This window comes from Varanus komodoensis, unplaced genomic scaffold (genome assembly GCF_004798865.1).
Source record: "Varanus komodoensis strain SLA01 unplaced genomic scaffold, ASM479886v1 scaffold18_3, whole genome shotgun sequence".
Lineage (NCBI taxonomy): Eukaryota > Metazoa > Chordata > Lepidosauria > Squamata > Varanidae > Varanus > Varanus komodoensis.
In genome coordinates this window covers 2,077,744-2,090,381 of record NW_025335549.1, presented here as the reverse complement: position 1 = coordinate 2,090,381, position 12,638 = coordinate 2,077,744, and the positions used below count along the sequence as shown (strand labels likewise).

The following is a 12,638-nucleotide window of genomic DNA, read 5'->3' as shown; positions in this document are numbered from 1 at the left end:
CTGCCATTATTGCTGCATCTGGTTTCTATCGCGCCCTTCCCTGCTCAACAGCACTCAACGTGGCGCCCAGCTTCCGCCTGCCGCGGCTCTCCGCCTTGTGCCACAACAACGACCCTGTGAGGTAGGGCGGACCGAGAGTCTGCGGCGGGACCGCGGGGACCGGCCCCGGGCGGCCTGCGCCCCCGAAGAGCCCGCCCGACCCCCTCGCAGCGCCGGCGCGAGGCCGGGCGCGAAGGCCCCCGAGGGCCGCCCGGCACCGCCCCGCTCGGCCGGCCCTCCGCGTCGGGGGAAGAGCCGCCGTGCGCGACTGCGCCGCCCGCCCCGGATCCCCGCCCAGGCGGAGGCCGCGGCGCAGCGAAGAGCTGCCAGGCCAGGCCGCTCGCCAGCTCGGCCGCCTGAGGTAAGGGGAAGCGCCGCGGCCCACCCCGGGCCTGCCCGGCAGCTGCAGCCTACGACTCCCGGCCCCGCCCGGCCAGGAGGCCCGCGCATGCTGGGAGCTGTAGTCCCGAACTGCGGGCGGCGCCCGTTCCGGGCCACCGGGCTGATGGGAGCTGGTGTTGGGGCTCCAGGGCCGGGGTGGGGCCCTGCAGGGCGACATCGCTGCACCCAAAAAGGTGCGTGAACTCCTAGCATCCCCAGCCGGGTCGGCCACGGGTCAGGGATGCTGGGAGTTGTGTACGCCGCATGTTACTTTAGCAGTGTGAAATATGGGACTTTTCACTTACTGCGTTTTTCCCTATTAGGAGGAACCCAGGATGGCTTCCATAGCCCCCTTTTATCCTCATGACAGCATCTCCCATCATCCCCCATCTGGCGTTGCAGGCTAGCACTGAGGGGAGTTGTGGCCCTGCAAAAATTGGTCGAATACAACATTCCTATCCCTGCTTTTCATAGAAAATGAAAAGTTACATGCCAGTTTTCTGTGTGCAGGGAGTTTATGCCATTTCTATACTCCCTCACTGTTGAAGTTCTCTGGTTTGTACAGGCCATGAAAACAGACGATAAAGTACAATTAAAATCTGTTACTGGGGCAGCACTGTCAAACACTGGCCACCCCTCCTCTGAAGCAGAACAATTTAGAAAAATCTTTGCTGCTTGATTCTGCCACTTGTATAAATTGATCTTACGTTGAACTAACTCTTGAACAAGATTGCACACAAAGTTTTAGAGGGTAGGTTATTAGCCAAAACAATCAAGTGGAGCACCTAGCCAGATAGTATTGCTTCAAATACCAAATCAGGAAAGAGCACTTCTGTCCCTAGGCCCTGTTTGTGAGGTTTCTAGCAGCATCTGGTTGGCCATTGTTGGATTAAGACAAGTTTATCCATACGGGGAACTATGCATGTCTAGTCCTCTCTTAGGAGAGGTGTAGGTGAATGGAATAAGGCTATTTTTTCCCAGGCTCTGTTTCAGTGCATTTAAGGCAGTGCAACCAACAGAAATACAGCAAGGATGTAGAGCCCTTTTGAGCATTGTATTTCTATGCAGGAGATAGTCAACCATCTAAGACTTAAAAGCCGCATGATAGAAGAAACCCTTTAAGAACAGATTCCATGAACTGAAATAGAGCAATCATAAAGAAAAAGCAACTCCAAGTTCAGTTTGCTGTCATTGAGACATTCAGAGCATATTTGACATTCAGAGCATATTTCTATATATATTTAGATAGAAAAAGCTAGTAGCTGGCCAGGCTAGGAAACACTGAATTGTCACTTTTTTGCCTAAACATGCAAAGAATCTTGCCTTTAATGGCCCTAAACTTACACTTTCATGTATTTGCAAAATTTATAAGTCACTCTAACAGTTGAAATAAATTACCAAGTGGTGAACAGTACAGAAGAAGCTCAAGTTATACCAATAAAACTGACTAATAAAAGCTAAAAAACAAAGCACCTACCTTACTTCAACTAGCAAGGAGTTCCAGAGAGAGGAGCCAATAAGACTAAAAGTTCCATTTTGAGTGATTTCAAAAGGACCTAGAAACCACACAAAACCCCTGAGATATGCCATACTGTGCTATTACTAGCCTACCTTCACATGAGTACTCATTTCCACCTGAAGATTATTACAAGGAAGAGATTCACCTGTTAAATTTCTCAGTGCTAAGCTACTGTTAAGGGCCCTTAGCAGGGCATGCAGATAAGATGGTTTCAGCTGCATAAATATAGCATTTACTCTGAAGAAAAATCCACTGAAATCTATGGGATATATTCCATAGTAAGCTTGTTTCCTATCTGAAATCTCATTGTTGGTGGCTAAAGCAGCAACAACTTTATTTGTCAAGTTAAGGTTTGCTGAAATGGTGGTGATTTCATGTGCTCCATAAAATTTCATATGGCAGTTGTGAATTGCTATGATATAGCTTATGACAGGCAGATGAACCAAACTGTGAACCTTTGCTGTGAGAAAGTGTTGCTCTTACTTCTGGCTTTATTCTGTTTGCAAATTAAAGGCAATGCTAACAAAAGGCAAAGAAGGTGACGATGCTGAAGAAAAATGAAGGTGGCTTGCCTTTCCTTCCGACAACCCTATGCTGGCTTTGTTTTAAACAAAGTCAAAACAATAGAGACCCGCTGGCAACCGTTATTGGCTGCATATGAGGCCTGCACCCTCGCCGTCCACATCGCTTTTAAAGATTGGGATGATGAAGCCTGGAAAGCAATCCTCACGAGTAGACTGGGCATGATACAGAGTCAAATTGAAGCATTATTAGATGATGGTGAGAAGTTTGGTAGAGGTGTTATTGCTGGTGAGTGACAGTGACACAGGTTAAATGTTCTTCCAGTGGGGGCCTTTGCCAGGAAGCACAAAATGCAGACTTCATGGTGCATTTGTATTTTCCACATGCACCTCTGTACCTACCCACATTCCTGAAAGTGGTGCTCTCTATAGAGTGGGAGCATACCTCTGGGGAATAGAACAGCAAGTCTTGAGAGTGTGTGGACAGAATGCCATAGCATGATGAGATGTTGCTGCAGATCAGAGCAGGTTGCCTTCAGGGACATACGCAGCAATGAGTGATGTAAACCTGGCCCCTGAATGGATATTGAAAACATTCAGAATATTCAACTCACTTTTACAAAAATAAATAAAAATAAATTTCTAGCACTTGGGTGGGTGGACGTACAAGGAAAAGCATGGAAATTTTACCCAATGGCTCACTAAGATTAACCGGTATTAATAGCCTGGTGGTTCTGCAATGATTTGTCAGGTATATGGTCTCTTGCTCCAGAATTTCTAGTTACAGGTCAAATCACTTTTCTTTTTTCGAGGAGGTGGGAGTAAGAACAAAAAACCAGCTCCTTCTACTAGGGCCCAACTTTGAAGCTGGAGACAAAGGACAGCATTTTCCTACATTCCTGCATGCGAATCATGAGATCAGTTATAAATAGGTTGATAAGCATTTTGTTTTCAGAAAGAAAATTAAATGGTTTTTTGTGTATTGCATAAAGGGCTCGTTGACATCAGAGAGACATACCAGTGTCCCGAACATTTGCATCCTGAAGAAGCTTTGATATTAGAAAATAAAGCCATCCTGTCAGGCCTGCAGCAGAAATACTTGACTGTTATTTCAAACCCAAGATGGCTGCTGGAACCCATTCCTATGAAAGGGCGCAAAGGTGTCTGGCAGGTGGACATCCCAGAGGAACTGATTCCTTCTGTGGAACAATTTTGAAAGTGTTGTCTTTATGGGTCAAGTCAAATGCAGCTCTATTCTGAACTGGAATAACTTACTTTAATGGCTGGACATAGAGGGTATAGTTTAAAAAACTGGGGAGCAAGCACCTGACATCTGGCTGGGATCACTGCTGCGTACAAGGAGTATTCACGCAGTGGTTGGAGTCACTGGGAATGTGAAGTTTACTGAAATTTCTCATGTTGGGTAATTATGAACAAACAAAATGCATGTTATGCAATACACTGTTGTGTGGTTTTTAACCAAGCAAATTAACAGATACTCAGTTGACCTCACTTTCTCCCTCAAACCTTCAGTCCAGTAACCTGGCTCCCTTTGGGTATTGGATGCAAGAATAAAGGGCTACACCTACCCAGCAAAAAAACTCTGCTGTAACCCTTGGCACAGTCTGTGTTTTTCTGGAATGGGAATGTAGCCATTGGAAAGCTGACCGTTAAATTCTATGCAGCTGCTAGGAATTCTGAGCCAGGAAAAAAGATGACAACTATCCACAACATCACATTAGAATTCCTAGCAGAAACAGGAAGTTTACCCAAAGCCATACATAGCAAAGGGCTAAGTACCCTAATCTCCAGTGATGGACACCCTTTCAGATAGTAAGCAAGCTCAGGAGGCCCTCCAGAGAACTTTGCCTCTGGGCTTGAATGGCTCCAGCCACCTGTCTGTTTGGTCCTTAAAAGATTCATTCAATAAGAACTCTCCATCCCTCTTGCCAAACTCTTTTGTGTACTTTCCTCCGAAGCATTCACCTTCTGTCCCACTCCTTTACTCTTAGTGTCCCTCTGAAGTGCTCGCTTCCCATCCAATCCTCCCCTCCCATATCCATGGGGGCAATGCCACACTCAAGCTATTTCTCTAGTGCTCATTAAAATGGGTAGGCAGAAAACACCTCCCCAAAAGTACTGGGCTTCGACACCCAATATTTCTGCTATTGGCCATGATGACAGAAGCTTCTGGGAGCGGATGTTCAAAACATCTGCAGATCTAGGTCCTGCCCACCCCTACAGTACCAAAGTAAGATGCCTTTTGGATAAAGGCTGCTCTCATTTTGATTATTTGGGCCACTGCATTGTCTTTAACATGCATATAAAATAGGGTTAAGCTTCATATGAGTATTGCCATTCATAAACATTCTCCCAATGCAACTGTTACCGTGTAGAATAAGTTACAGCCTTCTGTGGCTCCCAAACAGGTGAATTGCATGAATGACTCTTGGCAAATAAAGAATTTCAGTTGTAATGTTCTCAGTCTTTTCCTTCATACTGAGTAGTTTTGAGCAACTGAAAACTTTGTTATTGCATATGTATTAAGATTTAGCAGGCAACTGTTGTCTATTTAGAATTTGACAAATGAGATCTGTCATTCAGTCATTACCACAAATCGTTCTTCATCAGTTAGAATTCAACATCCAGTGCATTTCTGAACTATTCCACAAAAAAGGAAGAACTAAGCGTCAGACAGCATATGGCTGATAGGTTAATTAGAAGCACTGATTTTTATTTCAAAACATTTCTTGTTCTTCCTCCACTTGTACATTTCTCAAATTAGCTAGATCTCTTAACAGAGTCAGAGTGTCTGGACAGGTAAGTCCAGCAGGTTGTAAATCCATTTTAGACCTCACACAGTGAATGCACAATATTATTATTACATTGTAATGGGATTCTTTTTGGTAAATTCATCACTGAGCATCTGCCCACAGTCCTACATACAAAACTAATAAATTATGTAAAACAAAAAATGCAGTAGGGAAGTAACAAGCCTTGAGGCTCCTGCTATTAAACAAAAGGCAACTTTGCTAAGCAATGGCTGAAAATTACCAAAATAGTTTCTCAGACAGTGAGATAAAGTCACTGTACAAAAGCAAGTGCAGCTCAGATAATCTAGAATCTATCTTAATTCATAATAAAAGTTTCATGTTTGAATTGTTTAAAGGGTCAGAGCTGGCTTCTCAATCATACTAAATATTTTCCAGGACAATGATGAGCAAAGCTATTAGGAACCTTTGGAATCACTTCCAGCCTGCAGTTCTCTGCATGCTGTTCTGTTCACTTGCATTTTTAACACAACTGTTCACATTTAAACTCCTTGCCCATCAAAACTAGTAAGTTATAAGCAAAGAAGACTATTGAGTTCTGTGGGTTTAATCTAAGCATGACAAATGTTGGATCCAAACCAAAGATGCAGTACTGACACAGTACTGCATTTGTAAATGTTATAGAAGTAATGGCTTTAAAAGATGTTTAGAATACCTGACACACTGCTTTTATTTTTTTCCCCACCAACCACATCCTGACATTGTCTTGTCCTGCACAAGATTAAATATGCAGACCTATCCTTATTGCTTTCTTCCTTTTGGAGACTGAAGAAGAGCCAGCACATGGCAAAGAAAATTCCTTCCTCCCCTCCCCTCCCCTCCCCTCCCCTCCCCACTTCTTATTTCATTGAACAAGATATCTATTCTCCCTTGAAAATGTTTGAGACCATTAGTGGCTATCCCACAACCTTGTTAGACCCTTAGACTGTAATGTAACAGATGACACTGTGAACTTGGCATCTTGTTCCGTAAAAGAGTTACTTTCAGTGGCTTACAACAAAACTTAACACCAACCACAACACACATAGCAATTTTATCAAAACTAAGGTTGGCATCAAATAATAGAGGTAATCTAAGCTCCTGGTTCAAATGCTACCCCCTCTTAAAGTAAGTATTGCTGACAGCTTTTACTTTCAGGTTTCTAGATCTTCAAACTTTTTCACAAAGCCATCCTGGGCACACATTTTCTTTCCTTATGCCATCATAAAAGACATTAAGAGGTTTTCATATATTACATGGACTTTCCAATCCAACTAATATAAGTACTTATGGCTGCCATCCACTTTGGACTATTTCCTTGGTTGCCAGGCACAAGGGACTGTAACAAGGAAACCTGTTTGTGCCTTACAGTTTTCATCTGCAGCCACAGCAGAAAATGAACAACCCAAATCCAAACATTATACTATACTTTTTTTCTCCTTAAATCTACACATTTCACAACTAGATCATGGAAGCAAACAAGTTACTTCGAATCAAGTTCCATGATAAAAGAAATACAAAGTTGACCTAGGTAAATAAGACAGGAAGAAAGGAAAGAAAGACATTTATTCTTCAGTCCATGTCATGGTGAATTTCCCTATTTTGAAAAAGGGCTGGATTTTCCCAGTCTACCCTTTGCTTCATCGATGGTACCCAGTGTAATCCGTAGCTTTGGGTCCAACTCCTTTGGAAGCAGAGGTGGTGTTTGACGTACAGTTGCAGTTAGGGCAATGGTGGTATGAAGGAGTTCGATGATGATGGGAGGACCTTGACATGGAAATGGCCGAAGCCGCGGCTATCATAGGCATCGAGAACCATGGATTGCAGAACGGGAGTAAGCTGGCCCAATGAGCCTGCATGGCAGATAAGTCTGGGTACATGGTTGGGAAGGCTGGCAGCCCCATCACCGGTGCAAATGGGCTGTTTGGTACGGGAGGTATGACATGATACAAAGAGGTTGCAGAGGTAGTGGTGGTCGAATCTATCTCATGGGTGTTGACTCGAGCATGGCTGGCGGGCTGAGGCAAATGGAAGGGAGCCAGCTGGTTTATTTTGCTGTCATTCTCCTCCGGGGCTGCCTGTTCAGAGGCCCTCAACGGAGTTGGAGGTGAGGCAGCATATCCACTTCTCAGCCGGGCTGCTGCTGCAGCAAGGCTCTTGGTCATGGTAGGTTTTCGGAGTCCAGATTTGTGCATTTTGTCCTTTGGGGAAGTTGCAAGGAACCCATTCTCCCTAGAAACAGATCCCAGGCTAGACTGACCTTCGGGACTTCTTGACCTGCTCTTCAAGCAGCTTTCACTGAAGTCGTCATCTAACGAGAAAGCAGCAGGTGGTGTATTTTTGATACCAACTCTTCTCTTGCATCTTGCAAGAAGGTGAGGGCAACCTCTCTTAAAATTGGGGTTATGGTAGAACTGTAACTAGAATAAAAACACAGGAGGAAAATGTAGTTAAACTTCCAAGAACAAATGCAATAATGAAGAAATGTAATACTAAAGATGTCTCCTTTTTATCTTTCTATCTGGATTTATAACCCAATAGACCTGAAATACGTCATCTTGTATTAAATCCAGCCTGTAATGGTGGTCATCCCCTCATGCTTGAACTTCCAAATCTATTCTGACATAGGTTTTACTGCAAAGAATTGAAGGAAGATGGAGGCACACAAGTTGACCATGTGGCCCTCATAGATTTCATAAAAACAAATGCAAGATACCAGCTAAGGGACTTATTTTCAGTGGAATACAACTTGAACTCCGTTTCTGTTAAATGACCTAAATGCTCAGAGAAGGGAAAACGATTTAGTATATAGTTATCAACAATCCTTTCTTGTCTCCCCCTAGAAAATGCTGGGTTCCAAAATCATCCCAGCCTGGAGAGCAGCATGTATGTGTGTGGTAACCCTGGTCCTAACTGAAGATCTAGTTTTAGGGATGGAGTCTGTAAAGCAAAGAGGCAGCATTCATACTCTGCGCTGGAAGAAAATTATCAGATTGCAAGAGGTAAAAGTAGTGACAGTTCACTGAGCCAGTATGCTAACAGTGAGACCAGTTGAACAACAGATGCTTATAAAACAGCTCCCAAAGAAACATGCACAAAGTGGCTTCTATAGCAAATGAAAAATATGTATTGACAACTCAATCAGAGCCCTCTGGCTAAACAAAGGCATAATCAAATGTCCCTGGTCATGTAGATGAGATGGCCTTTGCATTACACAATTCTTACCTGCCTAGTACTCCAGTTAGAAAACTAAGTTTCCTCTGCCCTCTCTCTATACTTGCCTAAGCCATTTAGGTTACATTCTTACACACACCTACCTGAGAGTAAGGACCATTGAACATTGCATCATTTATTTAAAGCTGAAATTCCCATACCAGTCCAGAAACAATGACTCATCATCCTTTGGTAAGAACTGTGCTTTTTCTGTCACATGGAAGGTAAAAGTGTTCATGCTGTTTGACTGACAGTCTAAATATTTGCAATTTGAATAAATACTGTATTTTAACGTCTTCATCTCAGTCACATTTGTGTCCCTAGCAGATTCTTATCCAGATAGGCACGCTTTGACTCAGCAGGCACAATGCAACCAAACATAAATGTTTTTAAGCCCCAATGGTTTCAGTAGGAATGATATTTAAATCTCTCTCATTGAAATCAATGGGGTTTCAAAGTACTTCACTTCGGATGGTTATCTAATGGGTTGGATCCACACTTAGTTGTGCTTAGAGTTGTCTCATTTAAATTAAGGGATCGAGTTGGTTATGACCAACTTGTTCCTTTGGTTTAAATGGATCTATTTTAAGAATGATGAAATTCAGATATTCAGAGAGGCTCATGAATTCACTTCTGACACAAAGCCTGAGATCTTAGTAAGTTAGCTTGAATTACATCAGAGTGCATTATACACAACATTGTTATTATCAGAGATTTCCTATAACAAATTTTCTATTTTTGATTATCGAGACTGCAAAAACCAAGAGTCCTCTGATATACACGGGTGCAAACCTCTTTACCCAGTGTGTAAGAGGAAGACAGCATGGATATTAAATGACCTCTGCCTTTTGCAGTCTCTTCTGCTGCAGTGTTTGTGTTTGCCTGCTAAATCTAGTTGCCCAAAACAGTAAGCTAACCTCTCTGCCCTAGCCCTTATTGGTGGTGTTTTATCTCTTAAATTAGATTATCAAGATGCAATCCTTTGCAAGTCCAGAGAGAAGAAAAGTCTTACAACAGCCACCATGCCTGAGCCAGCCACATTGCAGGCTTTTTTTTCTGTCCAGAGTTGCACAAGATTGTCTCCTAAGTCACTCTGGGAGTCTTTTTGACTAAAGGGTGATGTATAAATGATATCAATAAAATAAGGATCACTGTAACATTCTTAAGCAATTCCCATTTGCACAAAGAACTCACATCACTTTCCTTCTGGATATTGTCCTGCATCTTTTTAATCATGGTGTTTTGGTTATTTTGCTTTCTTGACCTGGATATGAATACTCAGCTATTCAAGTAACTTAGTTCTGTAACCTTGACTATTCCAGTAGTCCTTCCAGATCTTTCTTTCCTTCTTCCCTTTCTTGTTGTATTTAGTACATCTCAGTGTTAAGCATATAACCAATCTTAATGAGATGCTTGACTGGCTAATACACAAATTCACTCTTTACCAGACAAGGAAATCCACATCAAAAATGAAAAGAATACATTTTAAAATAAGCAACAACTATGAAACTTGAGAAAATCATTATGAAAGAAACAATGTGCTAGTAAACATAACATTATGGATTGCAATAGAGTTATGTTGGCCAATCACTGTAATATAAATCAGGAGCTTTTCAGTTGTAAATGGATGTGACTGAGACAATACTGTCTTCAATGATTAGACCAGACCTGGGCATTGTACTGTACGGCCCGTGGGCCACATCCGGCCCGATGGCTGACCCCGACTGGCCTGCATGAGGTCACTGGCAAATTAAAAGTCAATGCAAATATATATTGTCGTTCAAGCGCAAAACAGACTAGATTTCTCTCACTGAACAACAACAAAAAAAAAGAACTGAGGTAATACAAACAAACAAAGCTGGATGCATTTATAGGGAATCCAAAGGCAACTTGGATTGTTGAGTTTTCTGTTTCTCTGTTTTGTTATAATTCGTAACAAATTATGTACCCTACTATGTTAAGCGCTGGGAGATTACAGAGATTATTGTAAATTTGCGCTATATAAGTAAAATTGAATTTATTGCTTTTCATGTAATGCTAATGTTTTTGTGAATATTCATTAGTGTTGTTCTGTGCTCATTTTCATTGTATCATTGTAATGTTTCATTTACTGTTTTTATAGAGCTATATATTGAGCAGAGCTATAAGTGTATTGGTCCGGCCCTTAACAACTGTCGAAGTTTCTCATGTGGCCCCATAGGAAAATTAATTGCCCACCCCTGGATTAGCCCAATCCAGTAAGTCGTATTTTCCTTAACCTAAATACAGCAACTTAAGGACCTGCTTCATACATACCGCTTATCCATGGCTTATTTGTCCCATTGGTTATTGTCATACTTTGGGTTCATTTGCCAGACAATCAAAGAAACCCTTATTTTTTTAATCCCTGGCTTGTTTACCTTCTCATGCACCTGTTCCTTCTCTGTATCTCAAAAGGAGTGCAGGCATATAGAAGGGCTATTTTTAACTGCTCTTGCCCACTATGTCTGCAGCCTTGCAAAACCACCCATGGTTTTCCAAGTTCAGATATAAGTTCACAAATAATGACAACTCACAGTTCACAACCCAACAACAAATGATTCTTTCTCTGAGTTGTTCATAGATAACAAACCATGTATTTTTGCCATAATTCTTATGGCATGACAACCTAGAATTCAAGAAGCCTTGGGTTAAATAAACCATAGGTTAATGTTATGTGTGAACCTACTTCAAAGCTGCTACATGCTAATGTCAACAGAGATGAACTTGCATTTGCAATGTCAAAGCCACTGAAATTCAGATATTCAGAGAAGGCATTTTGCCCAAGACTTATTCTATTCCCAAAGAACAATGAGCATTTTGTATTTGTCCTCATTCTCACAAGCTTCCTTCAAGTGCGGGAAATGATGCTCACCCACAGCCACCCTGTTGATTCATTGTGGCAGCTGTTCAATGCTGTTTTCAGTCTGTAGAAATATTTTTTTCTGTGCCAAAGGCTTTTTTTGATGTTAGAAATGTTTACATCAGTTTATATTTTACTAGCTAATTACAGACTGCAGCTTGCAGTGAAAAAAAACTGCTAGCTGGCTATTTTCTCTCCTGTCCTGGAGGCAGATCATTCCCTTTTCGCCATTCCTGCAGTAGCTGTTTCCATTCTGCACTGCATTATTGGAAAAATGACTGAACTTACAGTTCTGAAGGCATGGGGACTATGAACTTTAAGCCATCTTTACCTTTTTTAAGAACCATGCTGAGATCTTACCTTGCTAAATGCGTAAGCAGCTTTTTCTTCTGCTAAAAATTCAACAAGGGAGGCAGACCGTTGGAAATTCTGTCTCATTTTGCTAAAGCCATAGAGATTCAGCTGACGAATGAAGCTTTTCATGCAGTCAGTTTCAAAGATGCGCAATGGTCCTTTCCTTTCCAGGACCTCTTTTTTAAAAAGTTCTTCGTCTATCACTACACAATTCCCATCATCGTCCCACCACAGTGATTTAAACTGATCACTTTCAACAATTTTCCACAATTTCTTTGGGAAGGTAAGAGACAGAAAATCATTGTCTTCAAGAGAACCCTCATCAGAGAGAGCAAGCCGGGGTCTTTTTGCCCAGGGTCCATCACTCAAAGCCTGAAAGGCATTTTCTTCTATCATAGACCTCAAGGCCGAGTCACCAGCTGCTGTTTTATCATGCAAAGGTGTAGATGAAATTGAGATTGCAGAATGAACCGCTTCATCTTCAGCTAAAAGGTGATGAGCCTGTGCAGCAGGAAACTCCATGCCCAATTCTCTCTTCTCACTCAGATGGTTTTTTTCAGTGGTAGCCATTTATGCTATTAGTCAAACCTTGCCAGTGAGGCAGTAGCAGGCCTACAAAAAATGATGCTAGCTTGTAGGGAGCTTCAGTAAGGAGTTCTAGAACATCACAGTGAGACCTACCTTGCGCAGGTGTGACATCACAAAATGAACTCTGGTTTCCTAGCAAACGAGATCATAATGACAGGATAAGATACTGAACTAAACATCATTCATTGTATCTGCATTAAATGAAGGAAAGGAGGACAAAGTCTTATGAAATGCCTGCCTAAAAATGGTCCTTGTAAAAGCCTTTTAAAACTTAGAATGTTCTATTCTTGGATAGAGGGCCACAAACATTGAAACCAGAGTTAGTACTAACT

At 42.1% G+C, this 12,638-nt stretch overlaps 2 protein-coding genes across 2 annotated transcripts; one reads left to right on the top strand and one right to left on the bottom strand.

Moving 5' to 3' along the window:
- The first annotated feature begins 328 nt into the window (after positions 1 to 328).
- LOC123022045 (protein EOLA1-like) lies at positions 329 to 4,936 on the top strand. Its single transcript, XM_044427430.1, has 3 exons — positions 329 to 400; positions 2,453 to 2,749; positions 3,453 to 4,936. Exons 2-3 carry the CDS (start codon positions 2,497 to 2,499, stop codon positions 3,674 to 3,676), a joined length of 477 nt encoding a protein of 158 aa, XP_044283365.1. The 5' UTR covers positions 329 to 400; positions 2,453 to 2,496; the 3' UTR covers positions 3,677 to 4,936.
- Positions 4,937 to 6,135: 1,199 nt separating this feature from the next.
- LOC123022044 (heat shock transcription factor, Y-linked-like) lies at positions 6,136 to 12,381 on the bottom strand. Its single transcript, XM_044427429.1, has 2 exons — positions 11,725 to 12,381; positions 6,136 to 7,690 (listed from the first exon to the last, which is right to left on the bottom strand). Exons 1-2 carry the CDS (start codon positions 12,286 to 12,288, stop codon positions 6,911 to 6,913), a joined length of 1,344 nt encoding a protein of 447 aa, XP_044283364.1. The 5' UTR covers positions 12,289 to 12,381; the 3' UTR covers positions 6,136 to 6,910.
- Between the last annotated feature and the right edge of the window lie 257 nt (positions 12,382 to 12,638).